A 13,680-nucleotide genomic window follows, 5' to 3' on the forward strand; every position below is an offset into this window, starting at 1 on the left:
AGAACAACATGTAGCTGGTGACTCTAGAGAGCTGTCTGTGGTCTGAGGACCAGGGTTATTCCTCCGTCTGCAGAAGCTGCTTTACAATCTGTCGTCCATGTGGAGCAATCCCATTGGCCCTGGCTTATAAAAGGGATACAAGGTCACTTTGGGCTAATTCTAGGATACCAGATCTCAGGGAATAAACTGCTCTTTCTTGTGTCAGCTCCCTGAGTGGGTGGGAGTGACCTTTCTGAGGAGTGGGGAAGCAGAGTGCAGCACGGCGTGGGTGTCTTACGTGTTGTGGGCAGCTCCCTGGTACACATTGTGTCTCCAGTGTTCCTGAGCTGAAATTTGGGCCAAAGACATAAATATTACAATCTACAAATTGAGAAGGTTGAAATGTTCTTGTCATGTCTTGAATTGGAAAGCACTGTGCTTACAGTATGTGTAACCCTTAATTAAGCTCTTTCTTGGAAGGCGAAACTTGTCCTTTTACTCTAAACCTGGTTAAAATTGTAATGACATACATCTATCACTACAGCTCTGGCAATATGATGGTTCAGCATGAGAAGTCTAGATCTGCAGTACAAGAGGTTTGTTTTAGGTTGTCTTCATTCTATTTTAAGACACATATTCAATTAATCCGGCTATTTTGAGTCAAAACTGAATATCTGGAGAGATCAGATGCTTGTGTTGAGTGACTACCTGCCTTGGCCTGGAAAAATGATTGATTCTCACATGACCATAAGTCCAGGAATCTTAAAATCATTGTGTTTATTTTTCTGTTGGACATATGAGCAGAGTGTAAGTCATTTAATTTAAAATTTAAGCCTTCATTTGGTAGCATGAAGCACGTGACTCCTGTCCATGGAGCAAAATATTGAAGTTTGAATTCCTTTCACAGAAGAAAACTCTCTTAATTATGCAGCCTGGTCCTCTTTTGACAGCAGTTCATGCCTCATCACAGCAGGTGCACGCCTCCTTGCTGCATAGACAAAAGCAGAGTCAAGATCTGCAGAGCACGTGGAAGATGTATTAATTATAGATTCAGGTAGCTGCACAAGAGGTAGCGTGTGGCTGTTTATGCAGGGAGCATGGAAAAGCTGAAGTCCCCAAGGTTATCCAGACAGGAACAATACCTTTTTCTTGAAACTGGTTTTTAGAAAGCACATTTCTTTTTCAGAGGAAGCATAGTGTCACAGCAATGAGACACAATTTTGATGTCTCATTGTTAACCACATTACATGGAGAGCTTGTATGAGCAAAGCTTAAATGCTGAAGTTTAGCCCAAGCCCATTAAAAAACATTTCTTTGTTTTGTTTCCACTTTATAGTAGTCTCCACCTGGTAGTAGCATGTTGAAGATGTTAAGATGATCTTTCAATGTTTTAAACAGTATTTTGGAATTTGTTTTGTTCATTCAGTTGAATTTGATAGCTAATCCCGTTGTGTTCTGACTAGTATTACAAAGAGAGCAATATAAATATGGACATGCTGTTGTAGTCTGTTCAGCTTCTATTGTTTGTTGTTTGCTCATGCTCGTTCAGTGAAATGAGGTATAGCACAGAAAGTACAGAATATGAAAAACGTGTGGCCTGCGTACAGTACTTGTGTCTGCAGAAACAGTGAAACGCTCGTGTGTTTCTCGACACAGACAGATTGAAGCCGGGCTCTGAGGTCAGAATCTTCAGGGGTCGGCTGGGCTCTGTCTGGAAGAGGGTCCTGGGATGTTGGGTAATGGTATATTCTCAGCGCCACTGGAATTAGCAGAAGGGGCTCATGTTTTTGCTCAGCTGCTCTCTTGCAGGGTGATGAATTTTTTCACATGTTCATTTGCAAAGTAATTTCAGAGGACAGGAACTGCCTGTTTCCCAGAGGTTTTTCTTTTGTCTCCATCAATGAGCGAGCAATGCAAACATCAAATGGCACCGCCAGCCAACCCCTCTGTCGAACTCCTCGCCAGAGCGCTGGCTTCAGGTGGGGGCCTGCTCCCAGTCGTCAGCCATTCAGACTAGGAAGATTAACCAATTAGATAAATCAACAGACATGATATCACCTGATTGTAATCTGATTACAATAGCAGAGCTGTGCCCTTCCTCACCTTCGGTGCTTTCCTTGCCCTGCGGCACTGAGTTCCTGGATTATTTCAAATCCTCTCGAGAATTTATTTCATTGGCAGTTTCATCACCTCTGATTAATTCAATTCTTAAAATCTGTGGCCCATTTCAAAATGTGTAACTTATCTCGTTGATTGGCATCTTCACCCAAATGAATTGTTAATCACATATGAGCCTGGTTTCTTACTAATTCTTTGTGCTCCACTTCCTTCTTGTCCTGTTGTAAATGAAATGTGCTTAGCTTTTGAAAAGAAAGTTTGGAGAGGATGGGTGATGGGAGATGCCCATGTCTGTGTAGCTCGAGGTCCTGATTCTCAAAGCTGCTGATGCACCCTGGGTAGCAGACTGCCCCTTCTGTCGCAGAAAGATTGACAGAGGAGGACTTATCGTCTCAAGTGAAGAGCGGCTGTAGTTCTTTCTTTTTATTTTCTCACTCAGCCAGTTCCCCAAGTTTCTGTTTTTCTGCCGCGGCAGAGAGGAGGCCGTTGTGCAAATCTTATGCCTTTGTGTAGCAAGTTGATCTCAAGATCTCTCCCAGCCATTACTTGAAGGATCCAAGGATATTTGCTTCAGCGGCTTATTTCAGACGCCCACAGTGATGGATGACCTATATCTCTGCGTCACATTCCCTGAGCTAGAGACCAACACTTCTTCGTTCTCACACACCTGGGGGGCTGCTGTTTCTGCTGCAGTCTCGATAGGAGGATCAGCTGGACTTAGTTGGCAGATTAGTATCTTCAGCAGGAGCAGAGCCTTGACTCATCTGCAGAATTATCTGCAGTCCACAGAGGAGGTGTATAGAGAACTGTAATGAAGCAAAAGTCATCAAAAACAGAGGGTGTTTATAAAACATTAACAAGGTTAAGGTCAAAATCATAATAAGAAATTCAAATGTAGAAATATATAAAATGCCTTTATTTTAACCCAGTTGATAAATCATTTATCACTGAAAAAACAAGTTTGTACTTTTCTTAATAGACCACAGATTAGCAAATTGAATGAAGTTAAGCCTATAGAAAGACACAGGTGTTCATTTTGTCTTTCCATATTTTACTGCTTTACAATAGTAAAAGGAACATTTCTGCCATCCCCATTGTTATCTAAACAATTCTTAAGTTAGTTTCCTTCGTTTTAATAAAAATAAGCCTGCCGTTTCGAGTCGATCGATAATGTGAAGTCCTCAGAGGAGCTGACCCTCAGAAGCTGTGGTGGAGCTGCAGTTACAAGTGGAGTTGCAGGCTGTCTTTATCCTGATGTACTGGTGCACGGGCTAGTGTAAACCACACAGCACTCACAGCCACAGCAGCCTCAAGGCTTCCAAAGCCAATAGCAAAAGAGTGAATTTGAAATGGATACTCTGCAACCTCATCTGCAAGGGCTCTGCGGGCTGAATTCAGGACACTTTGGTGGACGTGGTTGCAAAGCGGTCATCACTGTACCACAGTAACGCCCAGGAGCTCCTACATTGCAGATGGCTCTGCTGTGACCCGCTGTCGATCAAGATTTGCCCCTTCCGGTTTCCCAGGCGCTGTTCTGGCCTGTGCATCTAGTAATAAACATACATGCTGGAGACTGATCAACCATACACATGGATATCTGGAATTTTATTAACATTTTTGCATGATATCCGTATTTGCATGATGTCCACAAGGTCACCTTTAAAAATTAAAAGCCTCTTCATTTGGATCTATATAGCTCAAGTCATTTCTAAGCATTCAGATGTCCTTCTGCTGCAGGGGTGAACTGCGTCCTCGTTAGTGTTGGAGCACCACAGTTGTGGGCACGGCTGATGCAAAGCGTCTGTTGAGCCGAGTGGGTTTCTAGATCTAAATAGTTCCCAAAGCTTGGCTCTGGATCTCATTTCAGGAGCGCGCACACACCCAGGATGAGACAATAAATGTGTGTCTTGGCACCTCGCTCAAGCTAAGTGCTGGCGATGGTGTTGTGTGAAGGTTAAGCTGATGACAAGAGAGGGGGATGAGCGTTTGGGCTGGCGAGCCCAGTGAAAGCACTCTTATCCTCCACCACAGCCATTAATTATTGAAGCCCCTTTGTGCACACCTGTCAGTTTGCATAAGCGAGCTGTCAGGCGTGGGGTCAGTGTACTGGAACGGGCTGAATCGTTATTATTGAACCTGCGGTGAGAAGACCCCCACTTCACTGCCCTTCAAGCTCCTCAGAAAAGCACTCAGGAGCCCTGCTGCCTACTGAACGGCTTCTTGTGGTTTAAATTCCCTTTCATGGGTGTCGGAACGCCTTGCATCTGTTTTTTCAATGTTCGTTTGCAAGAAAATGGGATACCAAGGCCAATGTGTTTTGTTTTTGGTACCTTTTATGTTTTCTCTGTGCTGAGTGAATTGAATATCTATGTACTTGGGTGAAGGAGACAAATTTATATTTTTTCCCTAATACGCAGAAGAGATAAGAGTAGGAAAGGAAGACTCCTGCCCTGTCACACGACAGGAACTGCTCTCACACTCACATGACACCATTTCTGGATATCTGCCTGTTTGGGTCAACTGACTCTGAAGACTGAAAATGGGTATAGTCAGTTAGGGAGTGAAACCGACATTCAGATTTTCTGCACAAACCTCTGTAGAGCTTGCCTAGTGCTCATTTACAGGATCACAACCTGGTAATATGATAACATCAGTCTTCTCCCGGTGAGGGCCGCAGTGGTGGCACTGTGGCTAAGGATCTGAGCCTTTGGCTGGAAGGTTGCCGCGGCCAACAGAGGAATCCTACTCCATTGGGCCCCTGAGAAAGGCCCTTCACCCCAGCTGCTCCAGGGACACCATATAAATGGCTGACCCTGTGCTCTGACCCCAAGCTTCTCTCCCTGTCTGTGTGTCTCATGGAGAGCAAGCTGGGGTATGCCAAAAGACAAATTCCTAATGCAAGAAATTGTATAGTATATGGCTAATAAAGTGATCTTATCTTAACAAGCACTTATCACACAAATAATAGGTCTGAACCCAGGCATGAATGAGATATTAAATCTGCCATCTAGCCTGGCCACTCTTAGGCAAAAACATTCCTGACATTACTTGCACATGAGCTCCCTCCCACAGATAAGCAATATACACATCACTGGATACAATACTCTTTCATTCTACCGTGTGCCTAAAGGTGATGTCTACTGTTTGAGGATTAAATATCCTCTGCTTGTGTACATGGTGGGAAGGGTTTTCAGCCAGATGAGGAGAACAGCACTTTTATTATCTAAATTCATGTGGGGATACAGAAAGCTCACTAATGGACTGAACACTCTACCTTGTATCATTCTTTGAGTCATTTCATTCTTGTTCTTTAATCTTTCTATTTCAGTTTCCAGCAGAGCAGAGTTTTTTGTTCCTTTATAGACAGAAAAAAAATGTTCTTCCAGAATTTATAAACTCATAAGAAATAAGATGAAAAGACCATAAGAATTGTTACAAACCAATTTGGCCCATATTGGTTGGTTCGGCTTCAACTACTGTATACAGTATGACTATGGAACTTGTTCCATACTCTCACACCCCTTTTGGGTGCAGAGCCTCATTCTTGGTTTTGTCAGATTACCAACATTAATAAACAATTTTACAAAAGTTAATAGTGGATTAAACAAATAACTCCCATTTAAAATGATCATTAGTACTAATGTTTTTTGCTTTTTTACTGTATAAAAAAAACTTTATATTTGTTATCCGTTAACAGCTTTGTGCATTTATACAGTAATGCTCTGTATGAGTAAGTCCCATCATCATTTCCGCTTCAGTGCACTGGATAGAATAACAAGGGCTTTTTGGTAGATCTTTTGAAGTTCTAGTGGGGGAAAATTGATAGATTATTAGAAGATTTTAGTTTAAATGTCAGCTTGTTACAAGTTCAACAATGTAGGCTAAAAAATGTAAGTGATGAATAAGAAAATTCTCTTATTTGGCTTTTAAGTTTTTTTTGGTATATTCTGTACAGCGAAACAGGATACAGAAAAGGAATATTGTTTGAAAACTCTTTATATTATTTCAGGACTTTGATGGCTTCATTTATGAAAACGAGAGAAGGGTTGAGGCAGGTGACTTGAGCCAGGCAGAGCTCGTATTTTTTGTCAGCTCTTTGGCTGAACGGGCACAGCTCACTGTTGCAACAGCAGGCTTCAATCTTTAAAAGAGGGTCCAGCTGAATGTATCTTTCACATCTATTTAATTTTTTTTTTTTTAATTGTTAGCAAAATGGCACTCTAAATTGACAGGATGAAAGGTTTGGATGGCAAAAAAACTAAATAATGAAAAAACAATATTATCGCATATTTCTACAGATTTAGAGGGTAAACGGTTTGTTTCAAATAGCATCCATTCTAAGGGCGAAAGCATGAAATTGAGGAAGATGGGTTTAGAGCCTGAAAATCTTTAAAGAAAAAGAGCCCTTTTCCCCGTGAAACTGTACTTCTCAAGGCTTTGAAAATGGCAAAATAAAAGGTGGGATTAGGCTTGGAGTGGTTGCGCACGGCGCTGTTGTTGTTAGGTGTGCAGATAATGCGCTGGGAGTCCAAGTGTGGCTGTATCCTCTGGCAACGCCTGCTTGTGAGGCAGCGAGTGTGGTGCATTGTGGGAGACTAATCCAGGGTCAGCAGAGCTGAGCATTAACCCAGTGCATCCTGCATTATTCATGGGCTGGGGGGCTTTCAGTGCAATTCAAGACAGGTAGCTGAAGCCAGTGCCTCTTGTGTGAGCCTGTCTTTTAAAGGCACAACATACCCAAGACATTGGATAATGTCCCCTATGACAAGCATCCAGAAACAGTGGTCAGGTGACCAAAAGCTAGGATGGGCTTCAAGGCTCTTCAAAGTCATGAAAAAGCCAAATGCAGTATACAACAGTAAGAATTTCAGACAGTAAGAATTTGTGCACAGTTTTTTAAACTCGGGATATTAATATTGAATTAATATTGACTGTATTTGTCCAGATTCAGTGATTAGTTAAATGTCTTCCTAATACATTTAATTTCTAGTTCAGGTAATTCACAAACAATTGTTTAAAAATGTTTTTCTTTCTTTTTAAAGCTGACAAGTGCCTTGTTATAAATGAAGGTGTACCTTCATTTGTGTTCTTCACTGTAACTAACGTATATATATTTCTCTTAAAAACTGTATCACATATTAAAGACACCATTTTTATGGAAGCATAGGATTTTTTATAAAACCCAGTTGAGTTAAATGAGCTTGACTGCGGTCCAGAATGAGGCCGTGGTACAGTCCTGTCACAGACAGTGGGTATGTGCTCTTACACACACGGTTCTCTTCAGGAGTGAGGTGATAGTGGGTATGTGCTCTTACACACACGGTTCTCTTCAGGAGTGAGGTGATAGCCGAGCCCGTGTGTTTGCTTGTGAAGTTGGCGCCAGTGTGGAGCTGGAGCCGTGTTTGTGGTGCAGGCTGGCCGGGGGCGAGGAGAGGGTGACAGCTTTCCCCCTGATCACGGCCCTCGCCCAGCCCTGCTCCACCCGGTTCTCCCCGTGCTCAGAAGGGGATATCTCAGTTTTCCCTGCTTCCCCATCATAATCCATGGCAGAAAAGTAAAAAAGAAGAACAGGTTTCACTAAATTTAGAGCAAATGCACACAAAGCTGCAATTTATTCATCAAATGCTAGTCAATCAATGTTTTATTAAACTGCCTATAAACACATTTGCTTAAATTGAAAAAAATAAGGCTTAAACATGTTTGGTGAAGAATTGTTTGTTACGAATTGACAGGAACAACTGTTCCCTTCTTATTTCTTTCAATTTATGTTTTTTTTCTAGTTTCTAAATGGCAATTTCTTTTGAAACTTATTGGGACAAGGGGGATCTGAGGATAAAGCAACAAGGATGTATCCGTTCAGTGTAGAATTCTGTCAACCAGTAATGTGAAAGCAGTAGGTGAGTGCTATCTGCATCTGAAAATGGGAAGTTATTGTGAGAATAAAGGGCCTCTCTGCAAGAAAAGCTAATAATGAAATCTCAGTTAGTGTCACAGAAAATTCAGCCCTGCTGTATCTTCTGCTCAAGGACACCATTCATTTTGATCAAAGAGAATACATTTGAGGTTTCCATGTAAGAAGCAGCCTAGCACACAGAGCAAACTTTGTTTCCCTTTGCAAAATGTTAGTTAATGTCCTTCTTCAAACCTTCATAGCTTATACAGAACAGTTGATGACATATGTGCCGTATCTTCCTGTACCCGGTCTAATTTCATGGTTCTGTCGTAGGTACTGTAGATGTTGTGCTTTATGGCATCGCTGTCTTTCCCTCTGTTTCTGGGGTTTTCTGTCATCCCCAGCATGGTCTGGCTAGGTTCTGGGATTACTGTGTGGGTGCAGCGACGGTAATGGACAGATTGCCCTTTTTCCCATTCAACAGCAGCTCACAAGCAACAGACCGGGCCAGTGTGATGGCATCACCACAAGTGACTCCGATGAATCTTCCTGAGATTATCAAGAGGGGGATGTTCACTGGTTTAAGACTTGACGGGATCCACAACAAACTCTGCCTAATTGCAAATTACCTGAGAATGTAAAAATATTCAGAGAAGCTGGAGGTTTTGTATGGGACAGGCTGGACTCCCCAGTGATTGAGCAGATCCTCTAGAGAAATGAAGAAGTTGGAGTTATTTTTACTTCAGAATATTTAAGAAAAATCTGTGTGTCACTTGAACACCAAACTGAACAGAAGAAAATAGCACAACAGCACAGATGTGAGCTGTAGAACAGGCCTTTAATTTATCCCCCTCTTTATTCTGGACATATTTTCATGTTCAGAGTTGCTTGAAGTTTGCGTTCAGCAGCACTGCTTGTGCATGAAGCTCTTTCTCAGGTCTTTGACAGCCCCAGCCTCTCCTCAGAGAACACAGGGACATCACCAGATGCTTCAACACTACTCTTTCATCTGTGCTCTGGAGTCCAGAGAAACAGTGCCCACACGGCCTGCACTCCTCTCTGCTCATTCATGTCATTATGATGAGACCCCCCCCCCGAAAAAATGCAAAACAGAGGATATAACGCTTCTTCAAAAGCGGTTCCTTATTTAGCATGCTAAGTAGGAGAGTCAGGAGAAATTAGATTTAGCCTCGGCAAAGTGAGAGTGATTAAATTAAGTGTGCCTAGAGAACGGAGCACTCCCAGAGATCAGTGGGGCAATAAACGCATGTCGCTCTCCGCGCCGGTACAGTTCTAAACGCTTTTGAAGTGCACACGCGCTCTCTGGTTAGTCTTTGTCGCGGATGACAGCCTGTCTGTTTTAATGAAAGCGCTCCTCATTCAGGAGCCCACGGAACAAATATACATTTAAAATCCCTTTTCAACTTTGGGCTCACAGCAGGGAGGCAGACAGAGTTCAGGGAAGAGAAGAAAAACTGAGTGTCGCAGAAAAAAAGGAAAGAGGAGGAAGAGAGAGAGTGCAAATCTCTGTCCCTTTGATTTCTGGTGACTGTGGACATTAAGGTCTCTTCAAACGTGTGGTTTCATGCCCCCCCTCAGTCCTACACTCACCGTTCTCTGTCGCTGCTCTTACAGCAGGGTGACGTTTTTAAAGACACAGCAGCTCCTGCTTGTGGGACTTGGCGCAGTCTGTGCCTGGTGCTGCCTCCTCGAAAACAGCTTGGGTATCTTTCTAGAATTTTCCTTCAGGCCCGGGCTGCAGCATGGGCTAAGAAGAGAGGAGAACCAGAGGCCCTGTGAAACATCACCAACCTTGCAGCCTCCCACAGGTCTGCATACTGTACATTTTGGTTGATAATTACAGGGCTCTGGGGCTCTGCAGGCATCAGAGACAGGCCCGATGCGATTTTTGTAGTGCATGTTTTCGATGCTTTAAAGCATCGTGCATTTTTGGTGTTTACAAAATAAATGATAACTGAAAAGAAAATGTTTTACGAAGACAGAAAATTCTGCACTGTCAGTTGAGCTGTAATCAGGTTGTTACCTACCTTGAAGTGATCAGAGGGATGCATACAGGGCTGTGTTCTCCAGCTCGTGAAAGGAATGATGTGAGGCTCTCCTTCCTCACAAGAGAGGGTGAAACCCCAGCAAACGACACCCAGGGCGACACTACCCCGCTCTTCCCTCGCAGCCTGTAGCATTTAGAGGTCCAGAGGCTGAAAACCCTCCAGGATATCAAATCCATGGACTCTTATTTCTAACTAGGTCAGTGCTTTATAATAACTGTGCTTCTGGGTTTTATTTTCCTCACACTCTTTCAGTTCCACTCCATGTATGTTACTAGGTTGGTTGGCTGATGTGCTGCTAGGAAGACTGACATTTGGAAGGTTAATAGATTCTTTTTTTTTTTTTACTGTTGTTGTGGGTTTTTGAATTGAGGAAAGCAGATTAGCTCCAAAGCGATACAGTATATTCAACACTGTTAGTCCTTGCATCCGGTAGCTGATGTCTGCTCTGAGACGTCAGTGGTTCAGGTGTTTAAGTAGACATATAATTTTCATTGTTAAACAATGTGTTGTAAAACAGCAAATGGAATATACTGTATACTTAAAAGTTTACAATTTGAAGGAAGGAAATATTATGTTAGAATTGTACAGTATATTACACTAGTAAGACTTTATTTAAAATATTGTGTTCAGTTTTGCTCATTAAAATACAGAGCAACAATGGCTTGTCCTGCACAGCCAAGCTGTAGGAACTGAATCATTTCACAATTGAACAGAGAAGACTGCGAGGGGAGAGACCCAGTGAACATCTTCCGATTCAACAATGGGACACTATAGGTTGAAACTATAGGGAAAGTCATCTAAAACTGAAAAAGTGGCAGTTTTATACACAAATATTTGTGGATATTTGGAACAAGGTACACATTCTTGTTTACAATTATACCCAGATAGTTTGGTGAGAACTTAGTATCAATTATCTACTAGAAACCAAACAATCCTTCAGGATTGAAAGGCATCCTCTTGTTTGGAACCTTGAGTTTGTTCTTAATCTATTAGGAGATATTGAAGCTGCACTGTATTTTTGAATAGCTTTGTGAGGATATACACAAGGCAAGGCAGACTCTTTCAAATTAAAAACTCAATGTACATTTCTGTTCTCTTCCACTTTCACATTCCTTAAATGCAAATCCCTTTCGTCTGGAAGACAATGAATTCTGAAAAGGTGGTTGAAGAAGATGATAGTTGCTCATGTGCCTGAAGCCCTCAGGTATACTATAACTGCAAGGCCAAGCCCATCCAATATTTCCAACCACATTTAAACGTGAAATGCCTCTGGTGTGTCATTCATTCCAAACTGTATTAAGCCACGATAACCATAGGCTAGATCACTGCAGCAATGTATTTAAAAATGGGCCCTCTGTATTCCAAGGAAGGGAGTGCGGCTTGTGAGAACAGCATGAGCAGAGAGTGGAGCTGTGTTAACCATTCAGAGCTCAAGCACAGCACTTGTGCTCTGGCTCCCTGTGTGCACTAAGAATCCCAGGCTAATTCTACTGCCGTGCAAAACATCCTGTATAGAGCACGTGATGTTTAACCACACACTAAATCATTTTTGTCATTAAAATATCCTCCTAGAGTTATCCGTGTCTGTGTTTATTGTTCTTGTTAAAGAGGGGCAACACCTTATTGAGGTTTTGTTTCTTTAATTGCTGTCGCTAAACAGACGTTTGTATTTAATGGGTGAAGAGGGGTTCTATAGAGGTTGAGAGCTCAGTAGCAAGAGCAAGATTACAGGGGCTCAAGTTGAGGCTGGCACAGTCAGGGTGCTTCCTCACTCAGTGCTTCAGCCTGGCTCCTGTGAGCTCTCCTCTGAGAGCCTTTCAATCTGGCATCTGAGGTACTGCTTGAATGACACACCTCCAGTGCCTGACAATGCCAGACACCCGCATATTTTCATGAGGAGCATGAGTCAGAGCAAAAGTGTTCAGATGAGGAGAGGCAACATGGATGGCAGGTGTAGTATTGACGTGGTTTTGCATGTAAAATTAACATGTTACTCAGGATCTTATGTGTTAGAAAATAAATTTATTAAATTCTATCCAGGAGAAGCCTTTGAATTTTGTTTTATTTCATGTAGAGACTCGCATACTTTGGAAAATGACTGATCTGCTGTCCAGTGGGCACAGCCAGGACAGCCATCCGGGTGACATTACAAGCACAGCACTGATCAGCAGGGTTTCCTCTGTGTTCCAGGATCTAGATTTCTCATCACATCCACGGGAGCCTTGTACATTCTGGATGTCCAGAATGAAGATGGATTGTGTAACTACCGTTGCATCACACGGCATCGCTACACTGGGGAGACCAGGCAGAGCAACAGCGCTCGCCTCTTCGTGTCAGGTACACCTGAACTGACTCCGCCCACCAACACACCTGAACTGACCCCGCCCACCAACACACCTGAACTGACTCTGAAGATACACCTGAACTGACCCCACCCTTCCCTAGTACACCTGAACTGACCCCGCCCAACAGTACACCTGAAATGACCCTGCCCTAAAATCAGTACACCTGAACTGACCCCACCCACCAATACACCCGAACTGACCCCATCCTCCCCTAGTACACCTGAACTGACCCCACCCACCAATACACCCGAACTGACCCCACCCATTCCCAGTACACCTGAACTGACCCCGCCCAACAGTACACCTGAACTGACCCCACCCATTCCCAGTACACCTGAACTGACCCCACCCATTCCCAGTACACCTGAACTGACCCCGCCCAACAGTACACCTGAACTGACCCTGCCCAAAAATCAGTACACCTGAACTGACCCCACCCACCAATACACCCGAACTGACCCCACCCTTCCCTAGTACACCTGAACTGACCCCACCCAACAGTACACCTGAACTGACCCCACCCATCCCCAGTACACCTGAGCTGACCCCGCCCACCAGTACACCTGAACTGACCCCGCCCAGCAGTACACCTGAACTGACCCCACCCTCCCCTAGTACACCTGAACTGACCCCGCCCACCAGTACACCTGAACTGACCCCGCCCAACAGTACACCTGAACTGACCCTGCCCAAAAAACAGTACACCTGAACTGACCCCACCCACCAATACACCCGAACTGACCCCACCCTCCCCTAGTACACCTGAACTGACCCCACCCACCAATACACCCGAACTGACCCCATACATTCCCAGTGCACCTGAGCTGACCCCATACATTCCCAGTGCACCTGAACTGACCCCGCCCAACAGTACACCTGAACTGACCCCGCCCAACAGTACACCTGAACTGACCCCACCCTCCCCTAGTACACCTGAACTGACCCCGCCCACCAGTACACCTGAACTGACCCCGCCCAGCAGTACACCTGAACTGACCCCGCCCATTCCCAGCACACCTGAACTGACCCCATACATTCCAAGCACACCCACACTGACCCCGCCCATTCCCAGTACACCTGAACTGACTCTGCACATCCCCAGTAGACCAGAACTGGCCTCACCCACCAGTACACCTGATCTAACTCTGACCCATAACCCTCCCGAAGCGACAAGCCGAGTGCTTATGGTCGCTCTTTGCTTCGCTCTGTGTTTTTACCACGGTGAATATTTCTAGTGGAATGCTGCACCTGTGCACTTCCGCAGTAGCCAGTGCCG

The 13,680-nt window shown here is 43.9% G+C and overlaps 1 protein-coding gene across 3 annotated transcripts in view; it reads left to right on the top strand.

Annotated features, from left to right (window-relative positions):
• dscamb (Down syndrome cell adhesion molecule b) overlaps positions 1-13,680 on the top strand; it is a 164,900-nt gene that overhangs the window by 96,907 nt on the left and 54,313 nt on the right. For all 3 annotated transcript variants that reach the window (XM_015341670.2, XM_015341669.2, XM_069189792.1), the window contains exon 4: positions 12,250-12,396. In XM_015341670.2, coding sequence (XP_015197156.1) covers positions 12,250-12,396 — 147 coding nt within the window. The remainder of the gene's footprint in view (positions 1-12,249; positions 12,397-13,680) is intronic.

Source organism: Lepisosteus oculatus, chromosome 5 (genome assembly GCF_040954835.1).
Source record: "Lepisosteus oculatus isolate fLepOcu1 chromosome 5, fLepOcu1.hap2, whole genome shotgun sequence".
NCBI lineage: Eukaryota > Metazoa > Chordata > Actinopteri > Semionotiformes > Lepisosteidae > Lepisosteus > Lepisosteus oculatus.